Raw genomic sequence first — 23922 nt, 5'->3', positions numbered from 1 at the left:
AGCAATGCAATGTCCGCCCAGTTGTCGCATGTAAACAATACTTTGGCAGCAGCGTCGCGAGGTTGCTGGACACTGCGCGTGAAGTGTGATCGCTCAGCTGTTTCTATCTGACAAAACTGTGGTAGTTGGCGATCATCTTGACGGATCGTGGGACTCGCATCTTGCGAATATTCAGCGCTCCGCACATCTCTCGCCGTATTTATTTTTAGTAACTGAGTGTGCCATGTCACGTCGTCGCGACGCATCGTCGACAGCATTTTTGCTGCGTAACTACACACCGCAGAGTTCCTGAAGAGCTCAACGTCAAGAAGAACGCGCACACGGAAAATCTGTCACAATTAGCTACGACGACGGTTTCGCACGCTAGGATCGACGAGCGAAGATCGCGGAACGAGAAAGATCTATGTGCCGTTGAGATTTGTCAGCTGTAAGTTTTGCAATAATGAGGAAGACACGCGCCAACATCTTCCGTGACATTTACTATCAACCATATGAGGACTGCACGAGGCTGAAATTGTACTCTAGCAGCAAAGGTGATTTCTTCTTGCTTCAATATGTAGACTTCTGTTTAGAGATATAGTTTCTTGAATTGTCTTTGTTATGTGGAACAATGTGATATATAATTTATGTTCGTCTTTCTTCAATCTGTATGAGAACAAAGTCTAATAGAAAACAATGTTTTAATCAGTTGTTAAGCCAGAAATTGATATTTTATTTGTAGTTGTTAGATTGCAATTTTTATTCTGTTTAAAGAAATATTAAATTTACTTTGCAGCCAGCTTACAGCTGATACAGCGTATGTCGTTGCTGAAAAGATTGAAAGTACACAATGGCTGTGTAAATTCCATTTGTTGGAACAGCAGTGGAGAACTAATATTATCCGGGAGTGATGATCAACATCTTGTTCTGACTAATGCACATAATTACGAGGTACATGTATTTTATATACATATAGATATCAAGACACAAAAGAGACAAAGAGTCTTTGTGTCTTTATACAACTATAACTTAGGATATAATTGCCAATATAATTAACATATACACAAAGCAGTTATTGGTAAAAGTCCAAGTAGCACATGTGTGTGGTAGTTTAACTTAGCTTCACGCTATATAGCCAGTAATTGAGGCATACTTGTCGATGAAGTGACTTCCTTTAACTTCAGATTTATTTATAGCCACTGTCAAAGTGGCATGTGCCAAGACTATTTTTGATTTTACCCTTGAAAATTGTATATCCAGGAGTTTAATTATGCCTAGCAATGTTCCCAAAATATTTTTGTATATTTTGAAAACAAAATATATCTATAAAAGAGAAATTTTATACTTTTTGTCACATGTGTGTATATAACTTTAATCGATGAAAAATAATAGAAACTGAATTAAATGAAGCATGGAGTCTAAAAGAAGAAATGCAAATTACATTGGCATTAAACTTTTTCGAGGAAATGTCTTTGGTAATTGTAGTCAAGGTCCAACACTGGCATAGATAGAAATTCAGATACCACTGCCAAACCAGTAAATCTTTCAAGCTACACGTGACTAATTTTATTACATCTAGTGTAGCGGCACCGTCAACTTAGACTTATATTCTTAATTAACAATAGGAAAGTTTATTAAACATCGAATTTGTATGTACTACATAAGCATGAAATAAGTTTATATAAATGTATTTAAACTCTCCGGATATATAGTATATGTCTCATATACATTAATGTTTTCCATTCAAGGTATTAACAGACTACAAAACGAGTCATAGAGCAAATATTTTTAGTGCCAAATTTTTGCCCAATAGCGGAGATCATCGTATTGTTTCTTGCAGTGGAGATGGTATTATTTTGTACACAGGTAAGTGTTAAATAGCCGTAGAAGAAAGAGATCGGACAATTTTATCGAAAAAAAGTTAAGTCGATTACCTCGTTACATATTCTCTGTATTGAGTCCTAACTGCGTTTTTGTAGATTTAATGAGAAGAACGGAGACGTTTCACAATCAATTTACTTGTCACACCGGCACAACTTACGAAATAGCGACAATACCTGGCGAGCCGCATAGTTTTCTTAGTTGTGGCGAAGACGGGACCGTGAGATGGTTTGATCTCAGAGTCAAGGACAAATGTAGCGCCGCAAGATGTAGAGAGGCAAGAGCCATTTGTTCACTACCATTTCGTATATTTCACATATTGAGGAATTACGCAGTGTTTATTTTATTCAAATTTTATTTTTTATTTTATCATTGCGCGAACATTTTTGTAAACTTCTTACAGGACGTGCTAATCCCGTGTCAAAGAGCTGTGACCGCACTGTCTGTGAATCCCGTGTCGCCTCACCAGATAGCAATTGGCTGTTCCGACAGCACCGTACGAACGTTCGACAGAAGAACTCTCGGCACGCCGGCTACCGGTAATCATTGCGATACATAAACCTGTGTCGTATCACGGTGTAGAGCAAACGTGATTGCAATTATGTGCGTGTTCCTCAGGTTGGACAGACGGAGGAAATTCAGCAAGACCGTTATGCAGCTTCACCGTTCCCGAATTCGAAGGCAATTCTTACAGAATCACGTCGTTGAGTTACAGTCCGGACGGACAGGACGTTCTTGTGAGCTACAGCAGCGATCACCTTTACTTGTTCAGTGTCAAGGTAAAGTATTTATTTACATTCTCCACGTGAAATGTTCCTAAGAAGTAACTTCTGAATCTATTGACTCAGGATCAAGGTAGCATGCAACTGCGAAAAGACATGTCAACGGGAAAAGGAAAAGGGAAGAAGCACCCGTTGAGATCGCCTCAGCCAGTTCGTCGTCTGAGACTCCGCGGCGATTGGTCCGACACCGGGCCGGATGCGCGCCCGGAAAGAGAAGGCGGACGTCGCAGCGGCACAGGTACGTCTTTGGTCTTATCATATTTTGCAGAACGAAGTGTAACATCGCGATATATTGTTCGTCAGAAATCGCTCAGGCGAGACCGGTGCTGCACACGTCGCTGATGCAAAGAATGACGGAGGTGCTCAGCAGGATGTTAAACGACCCGGCCACTCGTGCTGCTTTGAGCGGCGGAGGAGAAGACAGTTTGGAGGGTGTTATCGAGCAAGAGGGCGTTCAAACCGCCGAGAACAATTCCGAAGCGGCCCCGGGAAGGAGCAACGAACCAGCCGAACCGAGCACAGAGCAAATCGAATCTCCGAGAAATGCAATGTTAAATAACAGAGTACAGGCGTCATGCGCGAATAGACTGCAAATACAATTAGACAGTAATAGAGACGCAAGTCCGGACAGATCCGAAAATGCGGACGTGTACGAAACGACGAGCCCCGACAGGCTTCTTCAAACGAGAGAGATCGAAGAATCTCGCGATCAGTATAATCAATTAGTATCACCGAGCACATCTGCGAATGTGAACGATGATGTTCCTATGGAAACCGAATCTAGTCAAATCGATCAAGCTCAAGCCGCTTCCGCGGAATCCAGCAGCAGCAGCCATGACAGAACCTGCGAGCAAAATAACGCGTGGAGTGAGAACACGAACGAGGTCGAAGCTTCGTGCGCGAATATGGCTGAGAAACAGGAGAACATGATGGAGAATCTTCAGGATAGGTTAACAACGATGCGAGATGGTTTCCTCGAAAGGTATGAAAAAATCTGTTGTTCAAACTAATAAGTTTAGACGAAGAAGATTCATGAAGATATATTTACACGTGTCGAATTATGTGCGCAGACACGGCAGTGAGCCCGCTGTGAGTTTAACGTATTCTGACAAAAGCTCAACTAGCGCTACGATATCGCTAGGCGTCGGCGATGAGGTTACCCGCGACAGTTACCATCCAGGTAAAAAATTCAGAAATTCTTGGAGAAATTCTTTCTTCGAGAAATACGTATCGTGTTTTTTGCGATTTATATTTTAGGACCATCTGGAAGTACCAGCGACGAAACTCTCAACGCGGGTCCGAGCAACAATTGTAAGCATCACTGCTACAGAGACGTCAGAGAAAGTAAGTGTCACGTTGGACTTTGTTCTTTGTTTCGCTTCGTAGGTTCTTATCCTATGTGTCATGTGTGTTTGCAGAAACCGAAGAGGAGGCCGCGTATATCGACAGCGACGACGAGGACATTCAACCGAGCGAAAGGTTCGTTGAAATGTCGTTTCGATTGTTCTTCAAATTTGTTTCGCGCACCGATTTGGTATCGCGATTTTGCTTCAACAACAATTCGTGTGTTCGCAGACTCCTAAATTCGGACCCAGTGACCGAGATAGAGGAGGCGATCGCCAGCGCTCGGTCGTCGCAAGGACACGAGACGTTCGACGATACCTATCTCACGGAACTGTGTGTGAAACGGAAGTACATGGGCCACAGAAACGCCAGGTATGATCTAATTTTAACGCACACTCTCTGTCTTTTTGCATAACATCTGTCTCAAACCCTCTCGACTGTTCTAAATTCGTGTGTGGGTGACGTGCACAAACTGCGCAAGAAGAAACCCCATTATCTGTAATTTATTTAGAGATTAACACACACATTTGTTGCAAAATCAAGAATCCGAGAGAGAACTAGACAAGTTTCTTTGTGATGTGGATTAAATATATAGTTTATAAAACAGTAGTATACACACACACACACACCAAATCTATTTGGTGCGAGTTTGGTTGTTGCGATCTTGAACGATAATTCTCAACCAAGTCTAATCAAGAAAATAAAAAAAGTAACGATGTGTAACGTATGAAAGATCGGAAGCCAAATCACTGACCCGTAGTAACTCCGAAAAAGCCTCCGAACGGACTGGGCGATAGTAAAGCCGCCAAATTATCTCTCACCGTTCGCTCTTCCCCGCACTTTTGACTCTAGTTTCTTTAGGACAATGATCAAAGAAGCGAATTTCTGGGGCGATGATTTCGTCATGTCGGGCAGCGATTGCGGCCACGTGTTCGTATGGGAGAGAGACACTGCCAGACTGTGCATGCTCTTGGAAGCGGATCAGCACGTGGTCAATTGTCTGCAGCCGCATCCCTACCTACCGATGCTCGCCACGTCCGGCATCGATTACGACGTGAAACTGTGGGCGCCGATCAACGACGAGCCGAGCTTTGACGAAAAGTTCGCCGAAGACGTAAGGACAATCGCTCTCGGATTTACACAATATATATAATGGAGTTTTTCTCAAGAAGATCTGATCTGAAAATGCTTCATATTTTCCCTTTTTTTTGTTATTTTCAGCTGAAAAAGAGAAACGCGGTCATGTTAGAAGAGACCAAAGACACGATTACCGTACCCGCGGTTTTTATGATCAGAATGCTGGCTTGTCTCAATCAGATACGCAGAGGTAGTGAAAATTTATTGTAGTTATTCACAAGAGAGAAATCTCTCCTTACGATAGTTCTGTAATATTAACGCGAACAAGAAGAGAGAAAACACAATATTATATAGGATTTAATAAGATCTCGAAGATTTCGGAGTCTTCCATTGTCTCGTTACAGGTATTAAATTACATAACACGGTTTGCATTGGGTGTAAGAGCTTTTTTGAGTCTGAGTTTCAGTTTTTTTGCAAGTTTGATTGTGTTTAAACCGTTTCGAATTCGCAGTTTACATTTCATATGTTTATACACACGTTGAATTGAGACAAAAGTCATTTTTCGTTCGACAGTGCAAACCAACATTTGACTGGTGAATTCAGTGTCTTTTTCATATGTCTTCATTAAGTGTCTAAAATACGTTCGCATACTTGTTCCGATAGTTTTGTTATTTATTTTAAAAACTTATTTGTGAGCTTTTTATTTTATATATATTTTTTTTGTTTTTATTTCTACAATGTAATTTCCGAAAATGTTAATTTGTCAAGATTCATTGACGTTCTAAAGTAAATAATGTACGATATATTTGCAGATTTGATATTTTTCACACATGTATTTGTGCGTAACTACCATAACATGAAGATATAAAATACATATAATATATATACGTTTTGTGTCATATCAAAAATCAGGGATCTAACTTGTAATTTATTATATAAGAAAAATAAAAGACTTTGATGAAATACAAACCCAATTGGCTTTTCAGATATGTATTTTTCAAATCAACTTTTTTCAAAATTACACTTGTGCAATAAAAGTTTTACAAATTTTTCACAAAAAGAATACGAAACTCAATTTTAACATTTTGTTGTATTTACTGTATGCAACAAATGGGATTTTAGCAACGCCACTTAGGTTAGTCTATACTTGTATTTATATAGCATACAAAATTATACATATTTATCATACATATATATATATTTAAAATTTTTTTACGATTGCTTTTTAAGTAGAAAAAATTGGGGACAAAGTGAATAATTAGTTTTACAAATTAATTATTAATTTGTTTTTGAGAAAACTAAAAATATTCAGTGTTATATTTCGTCTCTCTGTTCTTCTTGCATTTACGTCAAAACAGTTCAAAAAATAATGTGACTGAAATATATATATATTAAAAGAGAACGGCTGGCTGCTCTGTTTTGTGTTTTTTCGCCGCGCGCGGTGTAGATTTCGCACGAGTCGTCATGTCGATTCTGTGTTTTGTAGGTCGAGGTCGCAACAGGAGACGGAGCAGCGACGAGAGCGGCGAACTACGGGGTGGCTAAGTCGTCTGCGACGATACTGCAAGTGGTGATGATGATGATGATGATGATAATAAAAATACGACAATTTCTCTTTGAACGATCGAATTCGTCAACGTACACACGTTGAACATATTGATCGTCGCGCGCGCGCGCGCGAAGAGCTAACGTTATTATATAATAAAATTTAGTTTGAGCCGAAAAATTTCAAATGTAGATACATAGAGATATCCGAGATGTGACGTAGTCTCACCGCGTATTTGTACATACTTTATGTATGCTTACATAACGACGTTCTCCATGGACCTTGCGCAGCTATTTGTTCCTAGAAAAAAAACCGCAGAGTCTTGTATTTTTTCTGTCGTCGTATCACGCAATTCTACAAAATCGTTTGTATTGTTTTAGCGTAAACAAAAAAAAAATAAGTTTTGTTATGTACATACTTTAATGTAATCTTGTTGTACCGACACCTGCAATAAGCGTGTGTTACACGCTTGCATTCTATTCAAGTATAAGAATCAGTGCAAAATTAATATGCTAGTCTCAAACGTTAGAATTGTAACGAGATGTACTTTCTGTTCCCGCTTGCGTGCGCATTTCATTCGCATAATTTTATTAAGATTTGAACACACACGTGAAAAAAAAACAACTTATGTTGTTGACGACAGATGAAGGGCGATAAGGAAGGGAGGTGTTGTCGATTTGTGCAATCAGAGATTTAATCTCTTTCACATATATAAATTTGATTATTTATTTTAATTATTACAATATCTTAATGACTGTTCTCTTGATATATAGTAAGTATATATATATATATATATAGATATCAGAAGAGTAAAATAAAAAAGTTCTTGATTTGCGAAGTACTATTTTTTTTGTTTTATCGAGAAGAAAGAGCAAGTATATATACACAATACCGCAAGCGCTGGCTTAATAACACGCAAAAAAAGAAAGATTTGTTTTCTTTCGTCGGACACACACAATGTGTTTTTATACAAACGAGACATAGTGTTTTTTTTCTTCTGCGTTTTTCAGGTCTCGCTTCGTTCCTGCAGTCGTTTTTTGTTTTTTGTATTCGAGCGTGTGCGTGCGTGTGTGTGCGTGAAAAATAAATATCAAATAAATTATCTCAAACACTTACAGTCGATATAGTTTTAATTTTTGAAGAAAAAAAGAGAAGAAGTCGATCTCATATACGTGTGCGTGCAACGTCCCGTTGTCGAGACGGGAAAAATTTCTATCGTAAGGCGAATATTGTAATACGTGCCTTGTGTGCAGATCCTTGAGTTCGGAGCAGATAATTTAATATCGGTGTAGTTTGTATTCGCGCTTGGAAGTAACGTGTCCTGATGGGGCACGTGGAAATGTGAACGCGATCGGGTTTTTAGAAAATCGCGACGAGACGCGCGATACGTTGATTTATTACCTCACGTAGGCGTCGTCGCTTGTGCAATTTTAATACGACAAAAAATGATCGCACGCGCGATAACCACACGAGCAATTGTTAGTTGAGCAATATACACATGTAAGAATCCCGAAACACCGATTATACAATCTCTGTATTATCGGAACAAGAGTTTGTTTATAATAAAAAGGTATATATAGACTATATATAATAGACGCGCAAAATCGTCATTTTACATCTCATCATGCCGATCCTTTTCGTCCATGCCACCGAGAATTCCGCGACGCACAAAAACTCCTTGCGCTAGCGGAAAAACAAATTTATTTATTTCTTTTTGTAGAAAAATATAAAAATGGCGAAGAGTCGGATCGTCAAGTGTTTGTTTTTTCTTTACCGCGTTTGAAAAACATCTTTTGCAAAGTATCGGGTCGCACGCTATGGCAGTTGTTATATTGTGCGAAAAACGATGGAATAATAACACACTTACTGTGTAATTCTTCATCTCTCGGATCTCCAATGATGTGTGCGAGAGAAACACGTGAGCCGGGAGAGGAAAGAAGGGAAAAGAAAAAAACTAATTGAAAAACAAGAGAAAAAAAACCACACGTTTAACAACAGAACCTAAGTTTAATAACAAAACGCGAACGCTGCGTTTGTAATAAAATCAATTGTAAACGGTAAAAATAAAAAATAATATTAAGTATTCGTATGTTATATATATTACAAATAACGGACACTGTAAAAGAATTTGTATTAATTATATCCACAATTGTAACTAACACAACGATTGCAATGGAAGCGTACAAAAGGGAGTCGCGCGCATTGTTTACACAAACGCATTGTCCGAGTTAGGACAATGGCGACTTCGGACAATTCGTCTTTCAAAAACTCGAGCATCGACCATCTTCGATTCTTCTCTGTCTAACAAACCGTTCGACCGGCGAACGTTGGTTTCAACTCACAAATTTTATTTCATGACAAAAAACATTTGCAGAATTTAAATTTCTGTTTGTACACAATTCTTCTTTAAATTGTTTTTCGTGTCGCTATTACCGATGGTTGTCACTAACGAGCGGAGGAAGAAACAATCATGGAGGAAGCTGACAATCAGCAGATTTGGTAAAATATCGTACCAAGGACGCAGTTAAAGAAAAGATCAAAAGGATGCGCGTCCAATCCCGAAGCCGCTTCTCTGGTTTCGCTATGGAGATCTAAAGATACCGATAAACAAAGCTCGAGGAAAATCGACATATGAAAATCTATTGGTCTTACAGTGCGTATTTTGTATCTTCTGCTAGAAATTAAAAAAAAAAAAAAAAATAAAAGATGAAATCTCGGCAAATCCAAATCGCGCGCGTATATTCGTGCGATTTTATGTACGAATCGTTTCTGTGAAAATAAGATTCAAATCTCGCGAAAACTAAAATGGAAAAATCCTTTAGAGAATAAATTTCAAATTCCGAGAGAGAGGCGATTGAAAAAAGAAAAGATAATCGAGGATCTACGTTGCGCGCGGAACGTGGTTTGATTTATGGAAAGTTGTGTGTGTGTGTGAGTGTGTAATTGATATATGTATATATATATATATTTCTCCTTCACTTTTATTTCTCTGAACATTATAGGACAAAAATTGTAATCAATCGCTTATATCCAAGTAGTGTCTGTAATAATCAAGTTTAGCATTACACTAGACGTACCGGTGAGAGAGGGAGAGAGAAAGAGAGAGAATCGATGATAATTCCTTCGTTCAATTTCTTTCCTCTCCCGGTTGGCGAGAAAACGCGACGCACATTATCGCTCGTTCGCTTTCCGAGCTGAATTGTTTTTTTCCCGCAAAAAACAGACGGATCGAAAGAGGGTCGAGGAAAAGGAATTTAATTCCTGTGCGAAATCTCATTTTCGTGAGCAAATATTGATCTCGAAAAACTTTCGCATTCTCCCCTCGCGCCGAGAAACGGGGGGAGATGATTTTTCTCTCCCTTCGTGTCGTCGTCGATTTTTCCGATCAGAGATCGGTCGAGGAATATTGAAAAAACGACGCGGTTCGTTGAATGAATTTCCATCTTTCACATTCGGCCATCATTTGTTGCAGGGTCGCGTTTTTTTTTATTTTTATTCGATCGCCGCGAATTCTCTCGCGCGTATAACGCAGCGCGTACGTGTGTGTGACGACAGGAAAAACGGCCGGGAAAAGGCAACGCCGAGAATCCGAGTGCAAATTGTTCGCTTCTAAGCCTCACGCGTCCGTCCAAATTGAATTCCCGAATAAAGTCGCTTCGGGCCAGTCAGCAATTTTTTCCCACAATCAAAAAACTTACAATTCTAATATAAACGTACATAAAAGTGTAGAGACGTTTATTAAATCTAACAAACAAAATTTATATTTCGATATCAAATATTTGTCTGAAATTACACTTTGCCAAGATTCTTATCTCTTCAATTGTAAACACACGAACGTGGCGAAAAATGAGAACAAAAGAAATTGTAAAATAAATAGTTGACCGAGTACCGCGCGATTTTTTGTGCGTACGACCTTTAAAACTGACAACACGCAGCTAAGAGTACGAATATCACACAGAATCGACATTCGGATCGATTACATAGTAGGGATGTAAATTCTTACGTGCGCGACGACAAACGTTCCCGAGAGGCAAATCATCTCAGCCGGACGTGTGAAGCTTCCAAAGAGAGAGAGAGAAAGTGTGTGGATAAAATACTATTTCAAACTGTAATATATCCTTCTTTCTTTTCGCGCGTGTGCTCTCTATTATAAAAACTCGCTATTTTCGTATCCTACACCGATTTTTTTCTTCTTCTCTCTTATTCCCCTAACCAGTGCGTGGAGATTACAAATGATCTCGCGCACGGAGATTTTTACGCGATTCTTCGTCGAGAGTTCGTAAGAAAGGCAACGGAGAATACAGCGTGTTATTATTATTTTTTTTTTTTTGGTTCAATTACAAACTCTTTTCGAAATCTTTTTCCGCACTTGGACTTGGGATTACAGACACAGCAGCGAGAAAATTTTTAATGTATGACATTTTTATGTTTGGAGTTGTTACAGCAATGTGGCTAAAGAGGACGGTGGTGTATGAGCCTCTTGACTCCCGCGCGTGGAGGCCACGGGGCCCATATACTACTCTGGTAACAATAATATATAATCCATGGCGATAATATATATAATAATTACAATAAATGTACTAATATTATATAATCAAGAATTAATTATCGTTACAATTGTTCATATTGTTCGGAAGGAACGTCACTTTCAGACTCTTCGAGGTATAGTCGTTGTATTTCGAGAGAGAAACTGCGCGCGCGTGTGTATGTGTGTGAAAAACACGCGTCTCATCTGTCTCGCGCGAATTGAAAGACAAAACGAGTAAAAACAAAAACAAAAAAAACACATCGATTGCAACAACAGTCTTTTTCTAAACGCGAGGGTAAGCAAAGACAGAACAGCATCCGGACGGAGAAAAAAAAAAAAAAAAAAAATTCTTATCAAAACGAAGGAGCGGTACCAAGTACTTTGCGCGTCGGAAGATGTCCAAGTTGATTGACAATCTTCGTTCTTCTTTCTTGATTTTTGTTACTTTTTTTTTTGTCTCGTCGTTACACTTCTCGAGAAATAAACCGATCTATACCTCAAAGCACTGACTGTATCACGCACTGACGCACGCGTGTGTTTTGTTTGAATCGTAGGGCGCAAACACGCATACCGCTTCTCTTACTTTTTGTTTCTTTCTTTCTTGCTGTCTTTTTTGCAACGTGCAACGATGAGAAATCAGAGTCTGAAGCGGAGCAAAAACGACTTTTGTTCAAATATACACATCAGGTGTACAATCTTCGAAACGCCTAAAACTCTGCGAGTAATCTCGTTTTTTTCTTACGTGTGATGTACCTCTCTCAATTATTTTTTTTTCTTTACGCGTAATCGCTAATTCTTACGAAGAGAACGTGGTTTTTCCTAAAATTTACATTATTACGAAGAAAACGCGAATTTAGTCTGTTTGGAATAATAATCGAGCTTTATATATTTTTCTCCTCTCGTTTTTTTTTTTTTTTTTTTTTTTTTTTTTTTTTTTTTTTGGTTTTTTTGTCGTTTTTTAAATTACATCTTAACAAAGCCAGAGAATCGGAAGTTAAATATATTTGAATAACATGCGAAACCGAGATTTACACGATATATTGTAATATAACGACGAGGGGCGACACGGCGAAATTTTTTTTTTTCTATTTATTTATTTTCTTTAATCTGCGATTCCGTTTTCTTTTAACTTTTCGCAATATCGCGCTAAATGATTTTTTTTCTTCTTTTACTACGGACCTCGATTACGTCTCTTGTATAAAGATATGTTCGTCTATAGTACAAAAGTTAGCGGAAACAGTTTTTTTTTAACCGGGAAAAATCTCTAACGAAAATAGTAATACGCAGCTCCACATCGGGCACCTTAACTAACCGATCTTTTTCTTCTTCTTCTTTTTCTTTATCTCCTTCTTTTTAATGCTCGTAGTTTACGCTTACTTACAAACGTGAGTTAGCAATATATATGTATATATATATTCTTACGTTTTAAAATTTTTTTTGTAGTGTGTATCGCTTTTTGTTTTTTTCCCTTTTGTTTTTTTTCCTTGTAGAGAACGCGTGACAAACTAAATCTACGGTACTTTTTTATTTTTATTTTTTTTTGGATTTTGTAATGACGACATAATCGCGAGAGAGAGTCCGTGTAATATCGTTTTTTTCTTTTTTTTTTTTTATCGTCGAGAGTAGAGTTCTCTCCTCGATACCTGCCGCACACGCACAAAAAAGTTGTGTTACAATGACAAGAGTTTACACAAATCACATCATCACGCCAGACGACGAGTATACAAACCATGACAAAAAAGTCACAACGACGAGAGATACATTGTTGGTTTTTTTTGTCGAACACATTAAACAAGCTTTCTAGAGATTGCCGCACACATCTCTGTTTTTTTTGTTTTTTTTTGTTTTTTGTTTTTTATTATTATTATTATATTCGGCAGCGAAGAATCGTCAAACACACTCGGGAAACGCGGAGAAAGAGAGATGTATTTTTTTTTGTTTTTATTTATTACAGTGTGTGTGTGCCGCGGGAGAGAGCCAACACATGGAAAACGAGTGGAAAAACCGCCGTAAATATGTACGGAATGTGAGAAATTCGGAGACTATATAAAATACAATATTGTTACACCATGTACCCCTACGTAATCAGCGAGTGAGTGGCGATGTATGTGTGTGTTTGTGTACGTGTGTGTTAATCAACGATTTTGCAGACCCCGCCAGATGACACGTTACCTTGCGCGCGTGTAATTTTAAAACAAAAGAGGGAAGATTGGCAAGTAAAAAAAAAAAAAAAAAATATAAGATGAGAACAAATAGAGAGTCTTCTTCAAATAGATGTGTCAATTATATATTCGCTCTTCGTTGTATCCGTGTCGGAAAAAATAAATTCCGAACTCGTCGAGCAAAAAAAAACGAAGCGAGTGACTCGACCAGGAAGAGAAGAAATTCTCTCGGATGAAACGAAAGAAATTCGGTTTTTTTTTTTCATTTTTCTGACACGCATACAAATCCTCTTCAATACAATGTAAGAGATTTTATCGGTCGGTCACGCGATAATCATATAATTCGTTCGAGTGTCTTAGAGTCGACGACTTTCAACGAGAGAGAGAGAGACGCGTCTCTCTCCGCGCGCGTTTTAGAGAAGAATCTCCTCGGATTACGAATTAGCTAATATTAGCTATATTAAATACACGAATAATAATAATGAGAATGTAACAATGATAATAATGACGCTCCGCGTGCGCGGGCATGCGCTTATTTTTTATTTATTTATTTATTTATTTATTTGTTCTCATTCGGCATCGGTGTGAAGAGATATCCAAAATTGAGAGGTTTTTTGTGTGTGTATATATATATATATAATATATCAACTTTTAGCCACTCGATCCATCGATTTTTTTGTTTTATAACGTCCGTAAACTCGTATTTATAAACCTTTATAATAAAGATCGTTACACGTCATATATATATATATATGTTATACTTTTTTTTAAATCCAATTTTTTTTAATCCACTCGAACGCGTGTGTGTCGCGATCGGCGCTCGTCCCCGCGCGACCAAGAGAAAAAAACGAGAGATCGCGTCGATTGTGTGTCCGGTTAAATAATCCGGACTGTTGTCGCACGTTCGATCGATCTCTCGAACAGACGGCGAACGCGAACAGAGAACACGAAATCCGTTCCGTTCTCCTCTTTCTTTCCTGTCCCCCCTCCCCCTATCCCGTTTCATTTTTCTGTCTCCCTCGCGACAACGAGCGACGTAACGACGATAATAATAATAGTAATAATAATAATACAGTAGTAGTAACTAGTTTATCGTATAGGGTAATAAGTAGTCGTTAACGTTAATGATATAATCGTGTAATAACAATAATAAATTAATGAATCTCTTGGTTTCTTTTTTTTCTGATTTTTTTTTATACAACAATCACACGTAGAAGCGACAAATTATAGAGTAGTAGAAATAACTATCCCCTTGATCTCTTGTAGGTTTCTTTTATGTTTATATTTATAATATATATTTATTTATATATTTATATTTATTTATTTATTTATTTATATATATATATAGTATATCTGCAATATATTAAATCGTATTCTCGTATCAATATACATACGCCGTAGGTGACGTGCGCGCGCGTGCGATCTCGCGCACGAACTCTCTTTCTCTCTCTCTCCCGCTTCTTATCTTCTCCGACGGGATAACGACGACGGCGCGCGATGCATCCGAGTTGAGTGAGATAATTCGGTTTTTCTTTCCTGAGGAAGAACAACGCACGGAATACGGAAGGAAAAAAAATCATACATACGCACTCTGTGGAGAGAGAGAGATATATATATATGGGGGAATTCACGCGACACGCGAAAGGGCTTCGAATAAAAAAAAAATTCAATAAAAAACTTAAACGTGACGCGAGAACAATCTGGCACACATCTAACAATAAGCGCATCTAATGAACAATTTGTTTCAAAATAACCACATAAAACGGACCTCTTCTCGACGTGTTCCTGCACGCGCACGCGCTCGCAGTCATGTACATAATCGTAACATATATATATGTATAGTTTCTTTATATATATATATATATTTATTTATTTATATATATAACAAGATGTGGCAAAAAATGTTCCTCCTGATTTTCTCGCTGATGGGGGAGAGACTTCGCTTCCTCCTTTTCTATATATCATTTTGTTTCCCCTCTAGCGCGCGTTCGCATCAAAAATCACGCGTTACAATAATAATAATAATAATAATAATAATAATAATAATAATAATAGTAGTAAATAGAGAATATATGTACGAACGTGTAGAAAGATTCGTCGTATTATTAGTTTTAATGAAGTAAATTCGACACAAAACACGTGTGTTTGAATTATCGCGATTTTTTTTTTTTTTAACACCAGAAAGAGAGAGATCTTTCGTTCTCTGATTCTCTCTTTTTTTCTTTTTCGCGCGGTGAGTCAAACACCCACCTCGCGTCGTAGCGCGCCACGATCGACGTCTGCGTGTGTCTCCGTGGATTTTCACGTCATTTCTCTTATACAGGTTCTCCAAGTATAATTCAATAAATATGTATGCCCATATATATATATATGTATATTTAACATTAATAATGCAAAGAGAGAGAGAGAGAGAGAGAGAGAGAGAGAGAAAGAGAGAAAGAGACAGATAGAGATAGAGACGTGAAAGAGAGAGAGAGAGAGAGAGAGAGAGGAGAGCGTGAATTATCAATGTCTTCTGTCGGTTTTTTTTTCATCAGGATCATTAATCTTCTTCCTTTTGTTTTTCTTTTTTATTGCTTTTCGATTGTTTGCTTCGTCTTTTCAGGACTTTCTTCTCTTATGCAAAATCCTTCTTAAGACTGTCTACGGTGTTTCTTCTCGTTTTAAACGTGCGCGCTCACACCTACGTGCACTCGGGGATGCGACTGACGAGAAAATGAAATTACGAGGCACGGCAAGGCGGAGAAGGTGGCGGATTGAATTCGCAATATATGCATGTTTTTTCTTTTTTGTTTTGCGTGTGTACGCGACAGCTACATTCGTCAGATTGTCTCACAAGGATAAGCGGCGGCGGCGGCGCTGACCGACGTATCGCTCGTTTTCTCTCCTTCGAGAGGAATCGCGTTGTGTTTTGCGGCTCGAACTTCCACATGTTTGTGTGTGTGTGTGTGAGTGTGCGCGCGCGAGAAAGAAGAATACTTTCCGCAGCGAGATGCAATCAATCAAACCACCGCGTGTCTCAGCGAGTCTCTTAAAATTTATTACTTGTGGTCGCAGAGTTGGGTTGCGTTTTTGCTACTCGGAAGGAACGATCGTGAGGGATTTTTATTTAGTATTTATTTTTTCTTGTTTAGTATCTCGCGTTGTTAATTATTACTTTGCAAGTGGCGATCGTGTGTGTATGTGTGTGTGTGTGTGTGCTATACTGCGCTCGAACGCTGCTGCTGCTGCTGCATCAAACGCGACAGCAATCTCTCGTAGTGTAGTAGAATCAATCGAAGCTTATAAACTTACGCTACGTTAAATACGAAGCTCGAAGTACTTTCTTGTAGCACACCGCTAAGTAGAAATGCAATTCCTCCCGGAGAGAAGAGTATACATTAAGTTTATCGGCGTGACTGCTAGTGTGTGTTTTTTTTTTGTTTGTTTATCTTACACGCTACTTCCTTTCCAATTTTTCTCTTCTCGAGCAAGTTCGCGAGACGATGATTCATCGCGATTCGATTCGACAATTCGTGAGATCAAGAGCGCCACGCCGCCTGAACTATCGAGAGCCCTAAACTTCGTAAAGTCTTATCGTTAGTGAAGTAAACCTGAGACGCGCGTGTCTCGGCAACACTCTGTTCCTGTCCCCCCGCTTCTTTCTTTCATTTCTCGTTCCATCGTCAAGAGAAGACTCCGCGTGACTTTCTATCGTCGCGCGTTATCAGATTGTTTCCGAGATTACCTGTGAACCCCGTCCCCGTCAGGCAGGAACAGAGTCTAAGATACTGCACCTCGGATACGCGTCGAATATGGTTTTTTTCCCTTTGCAAACGTCAGAGAGAATGAGAGAGAGAGAGAGAGCGAAAGAGGAACGCGCGCGGAGGAATGTCCTGGTGAACGCGTTGCGTCTAACGTAAACACGACGAGGCGCCGTGACGGCGCCGCTGTTTCCGCTCGCCACGAGCTTTCGACCGCGATTCCACCCTGCCTGTCCGTTATACACCACGTCGCCTCTGTTTCCACCTCTCATCCCCCCGTTTTCTCTTCCGTGTCGGAACCTCAATACCCTCTTCCTTCTTCTTCTCCTCCTCCTCCTCTCGTTCTGTCTCTCGACCGCTGCTGACCCCGTCGATGCCCAGCATCGATCCGAGTCGACCCCGTCATCGCTCGACTTCCTCTGCGCCCTTCCTCTGCTTAGACATCTTCTCCTCTTCTTCGTCCCGATATCTCCCGCATGGAACCGGTCACAGCTTTCGACTTGCCGTGTCTGAACGAGAGATACTGCGATCGGTGTCTCCTCCCCGTCCATTGGATGCTCTCTTCTCCCAGCATCTGCTCTGCCAAATGGCCGCGACGATTTATCTTACACGACTCCGTTGATTAAACTAACTTCGGTCGCGCATTGCAGTTTTCGCTCTGTCGACTTTGTAGAATGATGCTTCGTTATCTAGCTTCTGCTCGCTTCCGGTCTCTTCTCGATATATATGTATATATACACACACACACGCGCGCGCGCGCGCGTGCACATACACACATATATACATATATACATATGTATTCAACGACGTTCGAATTCGCTTCCAATTTCGCGAAATTAGTTTTGCGAGGACGGTGTGTGTAAACCTGACGTCGATGCTCGGATGCAGCGAGACATCTTTCTCTTTTCCTTTCCTTCCTCTCTCTCTCTCTCTTTATGTTTCTCTTTCTCTTTCTCTTTCTCTCTCTCTCTCTCTCTCTCTCTCCGTCGCGCGATCCATCTCGCTAGCCGGGCGTTCCGTTCCGCCTCTCGCGCGTCATTCCCTCGGTGCTCGTCGAGAAACGATCGATCCCCAACGAGAAAGTCGGCCGATCGATTTTACGCGCCTCTTTCTCACGCGCTTCCGATGATCTCCCGCTAATTTATTTCTTTTCTTTTTTCTTTCGTCGCGCGCGCGTCATTTCCCACGTCGAGGTTTCTCTCTGAGGCACACGTGGCGTGGTGCACGCGTTGTTTGTTTTTTTTTTTTTTTTTGTTAAAGTGTATGTTAAGAAGATAGTAGTAAGTACGCTGAGCAGGTACTGGAGCGAGTAATACATACATGTCGGTGGTGGTGGTCTCTCACCACGGCATATATATCTTTGCGGGTTTCGGTTTTTGTCGCGCTTAGCACTAGACTTTTATTTTTTTTGTTCAAGGTGGGACATGCGTGTGTACATGATGCGTGTGATGTCTTCTGGTTTCGTTCTGGTGTCGCGGCGTTTTCTCTCTCTCGAATCGCCGCGCTAGCGCGTCGTTGTGTGTGTTGTTCTCCTCGCAACTTTCGTCTCCTCATGTTTTGTCTCTCTGTATGTGTGTTTTCATATATATATAAATATATATGTGTGTGTATGTGTATGTGTATGTGTATGCGTGTGAGTGTGTGAAAATTCCCGGGTACGTTCTCTGTGCTCCGTTATATATTCCTAACGTTCGTTTAATTCATTTGCCCTATAGGGGGATGACGAGCGCGTGTGTCTCCGCCCCGAGAGTGGCAAGCAGGACAGCCCTCTCGGCCCGATTTATTTGAAGGAGAACGGCGACGGGCCCGTCACCGCGCTTCTGTGGAAATGCACGTTCTGCCACTTGTTGTCTCTCTTGTGCCACACGCGGCTCTCCTCGCTCTGCTGAGTGTGCGCTACGCCTTGCCTGGGGAAGAAACGCGCCAATTAGCTCCAAGGACGACTCCTCGTGCGATTATACAGGATATAGCGGAGAGATGAAATATTGAGAATTTTTTTTCTTTTCTTTAGAAAATGTGTTTCTCTCGCTATGTTGTTATAAAATTGAAATTTCGTTACAACTACATGTAATTTTTGCAATTGTGTAATTGTTTACTCACTTGTCCATGTATTGCGTCAGCCTGACGTACGCGATGCAAGCGGCGTCCTCGCCGAGCAGGTGAACGTGGGGATTTAAGATCGTCGTATTGACGGCCTTGCAGTTCTTCCCCAGGACTGCTTGGGGTGTTGAAGGGAAGGTTAAAATACATTTTACACGAGTATTTATCACGCGATCTGCATCACAACGCGCAATCGAAAAGCTTTCCACAACAACAACAAAGAAGGAGAGGAGAGAAAAAAATAGAGAGATGTGGCTAAAGCCTGTGACAAAAAGCAAAGAAGAAGAAGAAGAAGAAGAAGAGCAAAATCACACATGTCGAAAATTCCGCGTTACACAGGCCCAGGCAATCTGTTAAGAGAGGAAACGACATTTTTTTTTTTTTTTTTTTCTATACGCTGCGATTTATTTTATCGCGCAACTTTTAATTTCGTTCGCGTTTTCATAAAGTCTAAATTAGATATCCCGAGATGTAAACGAGGAAAATTTAATAAAAACGCGCGTATTCGTACCGCGAAGATGTGTATCTCTTTATTAATTTTCAACGCGACGTTTTCAACCTTGTATCTCTCTCTGTGTTTGCGCACAGAACAGATTAAATTTCTACTAAAATCTCCTTAGACATATAATATCGAGAGAAAGAGAGAGAGAGAGAGAAGAGAGCGGAAAGCCCGACCAACCGCAGGGATAACGTACGCTTCTAAAGGATTCTCGGTGAACTTGCAATTTCAGAAGCCACTCAAGCCCTGGTCCTGCGTACGCTATTAGTCAGTAAATTAAAGGGAAGTGCAGTAAGAAGCGCGGGATTAACGTTAATTCAAGGCGTTTCCCGTGTGCATTCCGGTCTTGCATTACACGCCATTTGGAAAATGAGCACGTCGACGTGTATATCAGGTCGCATGAAATTATGTAATTTAGCGAGCAAAACTTTCGTCGTCAACTCTCGGTCCCCTTTTTCTCGATCTTTGTATAGAACATTGCGATTTTATATATAGCGTGTCCGACCTAACTTGAGCATTCTAATCTCGCTTATTTTTTATGACGGGAAGATGCCGAAAAGGATCATTATTCAGTTCGAGGAGACAAATACTGTAATAAACAAGAAATTTTTCTCAAGGTCATAGTTTTTAGGATTTCAAGTCATTGTCATTTTTTTTTTTTAATCTGAAAGTACATATTTTTATCTTCGCGATATGATAGGCAAGGTCAAGACAAATCCAAAAACTTCTTGTTTATTACAGTTTATTTGTCTCCTCGAACTGAATAATGACTCTTTTCGGCATCCTCCTATCGTAAAAAATAAGCGAGATATTTAGGATGCTCAAGTTAGATGAGACACCCTGTATATATTTTTTTGCTCCCAAATATATCTAACGGCTCGCTATATTCTTTTGCCCGAAACAAATAAGTTTGAAGCTCGGAAATATATAAACGCGCGACATATCAATCCAGAGTAGACGCGCAAGAATGTATGTGTGTGTGTGTGTAATAAAAAATTATTATCCGGTAAATTATAAATTTTTCTAAATCGAGAAAAGTCCCATTTCTTTTGATTTAGTTTATATTTAATAGAAAACCGTACGTTATATAAATTTTTCTTGATATCATCTAATTGTTGTGGAACGTAAACTTTTCTTGGGGACCAGAGAGCTTTGGATATTACATTCGTCGAGAATTTACACGTCGAACCGGGTGGGGAAAGAATCGAACAGATTTTCACGTGACGAGGGGTAACGTCGAGAGTTACGTTTCCGACCATGCACGCAGCATGCACGATGACTTGTCATCGACCAAACAGCTCGCGCAAATAAAAACAAAACCAAAAAAAAAAAAAAATCACAAAGCTGTCACACAAACACTTTAATTGTGCGCCATCGAAATACATTCGCTACTTAAAACACGCGACAGTGAGCGATGAGCGCGCGCGCGGCGACGTGTGTGCTGCAAACGAGTCATAATTACCATTATCAAAGTAAAATTTGTGGAAATCCATTCCCTCGACTAAATTACCTAGAGCCTCCGGCTCGAACGCGGTCAGGTGTGGATCACAGATTTTCCTGAAAGCAAAAAGAAATAAACGACGTGTGGCGTGAAAAACAAATTACACGCACGATACACTCGTCTCGTTTCCGTTTGTTGTCCAACAATTTCTCAAACGATTCGATTTTTAACGTAGACTCCCGGGTCGCTGCACGCTTTGAGCGATCGGTGTTGAGAAAAAATGTTTCACGTGAAAGAATCGACCTCTCAAATCGCGAAACTATTTTTGAAGAAAACGTGAACAATACACACGACGCGCGTCCCCCGTAAACAGCGAGGAAACGCGTTGCAATAATAAACAAATTTATTCTACCGTGCATGTACGAAACGAGCGATCGCAAATGTTTTAAACGATTGATAGTAAAAAAAAAAAAAAAAAAAAAAAAGGGCGAAATAAATTCGACATCATCCAGAAAATCGCGCCGTATTTATTTATACACACACGACAAATTATTGAGCGGAGATATGTGCTCGCGCGCGCGCGAACCGACGCAAATTTGTGCCGAGTGAAAGCTCACACGTGAATATTTCACATATTCATTCACAAAGAATATTGTATTTCCCGTAAAAAGAAAAAAATGCGCGATAATGACATTCGCACGAGTTGCGATCGAGCGAGATCGCAATCGAGTGCTGCCTGTCACTGAAAATCGATCGAATCGCACAGGTTCGTTTTTATTATTTTTTTTTTTTAACACGCCTTGTCTTGCACTCGAAATACAGAGAAAAAGTTTTTTTACGCAAAACAAAAAAAACACTGTAAGCGCATTTAACGCGCGTTTCACAGCGCATTTTTGCACATTTGCGCGTGTGTGTTCGCTCGATGTAATGTTTAATTAACAGTCGAATTATCGAAAATCAGATATTTCTGACACACGAATTTAATCGCTGATCGCGCTAATCCGAATATAAACGACATTAACGTGAATTGTCGTACGCGAATGCGATAACGACTTCGAAACGAGCGCGAAATGTATCGGAATAAAAGTTTCACAAAATAAGTACGCTCGAAAAAAAAACAAGTTGCGCAAAAAAAATGTAAATTTACAAATCTAAAAATGCATACGATTGTTTTCCCATCAACATTTCGTACGCGAATTTTGTTTTTTTTTTTCAATTATTATCCGCACAGATAAATAACATTTCGTTAAAGTTTTGTTTGACGTTGAAATGAATTATTCGCGAAAAACTCACGACGATTCGCGTTTTCTCTAGTCTTGAATAGTTAACGTGGGACGTGTCTGAACTTACGTGTACGCCTCGAAATCTCCGGTATTGATGCTCTCGATCAACTGCTCGGTCATCTTGATGATTTCCTGTCGGCGCGCTGGAATCGTCAACAGATCAATGAGTGAGATCGATCCGTGTCGAGGCGCCCGACACGCCCGTAGGGCTCTCGTATATACCGACACATTTTTACGGCACAAACACAGAGTTGCATGCACTTTTATATATATATCTATCTCTTATCAAACTTTTTCACTAAAGCCCTACAATAATATCGTCGTGGCTCGGAGCGACGAGCCAGGGAGACTCGTCGCGAACAAATGAATCTCTCTCGTGTAGTTCGCGGGGGGTTTTTTTTTTTTTTGGTCTTTCGCGGCCGAATCGACCGAAACCGCCCGATCGGAAGACGAGTGGAATTTTGGAAGAAATTTCAGTCACAAACTGGAGCGGTGGGATAATTTGCGCGCGTGCGCATGCGATTACGTTTGGCGCTTCGCAAAATAAAAAAAAAAAAAAAAAAAAAACAAAGACGGTTATCACTTGGAAAAAATTTCACGGAACAATCGGTTGTTGAAGAATAGAACGAAATCGCGAAAATGCCGCTCAAATCGGCGACTGAATGCAACTACGCGCGTGGCTCGCGGTATTTTTTCGGTTACCGCACGCGGATTCTTCTCTCACGCTCACTTCGTTCATTCAACAACAGCGCACTCATCCATGCGTCCATCCATTCATCTCGATCTCACCCGGCGAATTATATTTTTTTTGTTTTTGTTTTTTGATCGTGTTCGTGCTCTTCTCTTCGTCGAGAAGACGCGACGCGTGCACGCGCAAATTCGAGACGTACGTCCGAACGATTTGTTTCTACAAAACGAACGGCCGGATCGGTTGGATTTGACCCTTTAACCTTGTTTGTTCGCGCGCGAGTTTCTTAATTTCATATCAATGGCGCAAATACGTCGCAATGACGTTCAATTTTTTTGTTTGATGATCCCCAATTGAAAGTCACTTTTTTTCTAATGCGCGCTAAATTGATTGATTTACGACTGTCCGATCCAACGGTCACGGCGCGTTCGTCGATGTGTTTTACTTACGTCACAGACCAGCAATTGCGCACACGGAAATTGTGATCATTCCCCTTTGGATGCTAAGAAAAAAAACTCCGTGCGAAGTAACGCACTCCGTTACTTCGCATCTTCGATTCTTGTGTGAATTCTTTGCACCTGTGTATCGGGTTGTTTTTTTTTTTTTTTTTTTTTCGTGTCAAATTCCTCGAGGAAACTCAATTGTGATCTCGCATCGGAACAAATCGACTCGTAAGAGGTTTCTCATTCGAAAGGTTTGTTTCAAATCGTATTTTCGTATTAGAATCCGAGAATAATTACAACGTCTTTGCCGCGAATCGAACGTGAAGAAAACACGATCTCGCGCGTGAGATACAACAAAGCAAAAAAAAAAAAAAAAAAAAAAAAAAAGAGAGGCATATATGTATATGTATGTATATGTATGTATGC

At 39.9% G+C, this 23922-nt stretch overlaps 2 protein-coding genes across 19 annotated transcripts in view; one reads left to right on the top strand and one right to left on the bottom strand.

The window, feature by feature from the left end:
* On the top strand, positions 1 to 6710 carry LOC109859325 (DDB1- and CUL4-associated factor 6-like). The gene is made up of 15 exons (XM_020437458.1): positions 1 to 533; positions 776 to 930; positions 1728 to 1845; positions 1959 to 2137; positions 2264 to 2399; positions 2479 to 2639; positions 2709 to 2880; positions 2946 to 3624; positions 3713 to 3822; positions 3900 to 3986; positions 4061 to 4121; positions 4218 to 4358; positions 4848 to 5100; positions 5208 to 5313; positions 6550 to 6710. Exons 1-15 carry the CDS (start codon positions 443 to 445, stop codon positions 6606 to 6608), a joined length of 2508 nt encoding a protein of 835 aa, XP_020293047.1. The 5' UTR covers positions 1 to 442; the 3' UTR covers positions 6609 to 6710.
* A 9162-nt stretch (positions 6711 to 15872) lies between these two features.
* Positions 15873 to 23922, bottom strand: part of LOC109859326 (calcium/calmodulin-dependent protein kinase type II alpha chain) — a 109367-nt gene continuing 101317 nt past the window's right edge. For 11 of the 18 annotated variants that reach the window (XM_020437459.1, XM_020437462.1, XM_020437461.1 and 8 more), the window contains 4 exons: positions 22433 to 22508; positions 21104 to 21198; positions 19143 to 19260; positions 15873 to 18949 (listed from right to left, as the gene is read on the bottom strand). In XM_020437459.1, the coding sequence (XP_020293048.1) occupies positions 18823 to 18949; positions 19143 to 19260; positions 21104 to 21198; positions 22433 to 22508 (416 nt within the window). In that variant the 3' untranslated portion in view covers positions 15873 to 18822. The remainder of the gene's footprint in view (positions 18950 to 19142; positions 19261 to 21103; positions 21199 to 22432; positions 22509 to 23922) is intronic. The other 7 variants (XM_020437460.1, XM_020437469.1, XM_020437473.1 and 4 more) reach the window with 1 other exon arrangement.

The sequence above is a fragment of the Pseudomyrmex gracilis genome, unplaced genomic scaffold (assembly GCF_002006095.1).
Source record: "Pseudomyrmex gracilis isolate BER0280 unplaced genomic scaffold, ASM200609v1 scaffold_257, whole genome shotgun sequence".
Taxonomy (NCBI): Eukaryota; Metazoa; Arthropoda; class Insecta; order Hymenoptera; family Formicidae; genus Pseudomyrmex; species Pseudomyrmex gracilis.
This window is presented reverse-complemented; position numbering and strand designations above follow the sequence as displayed.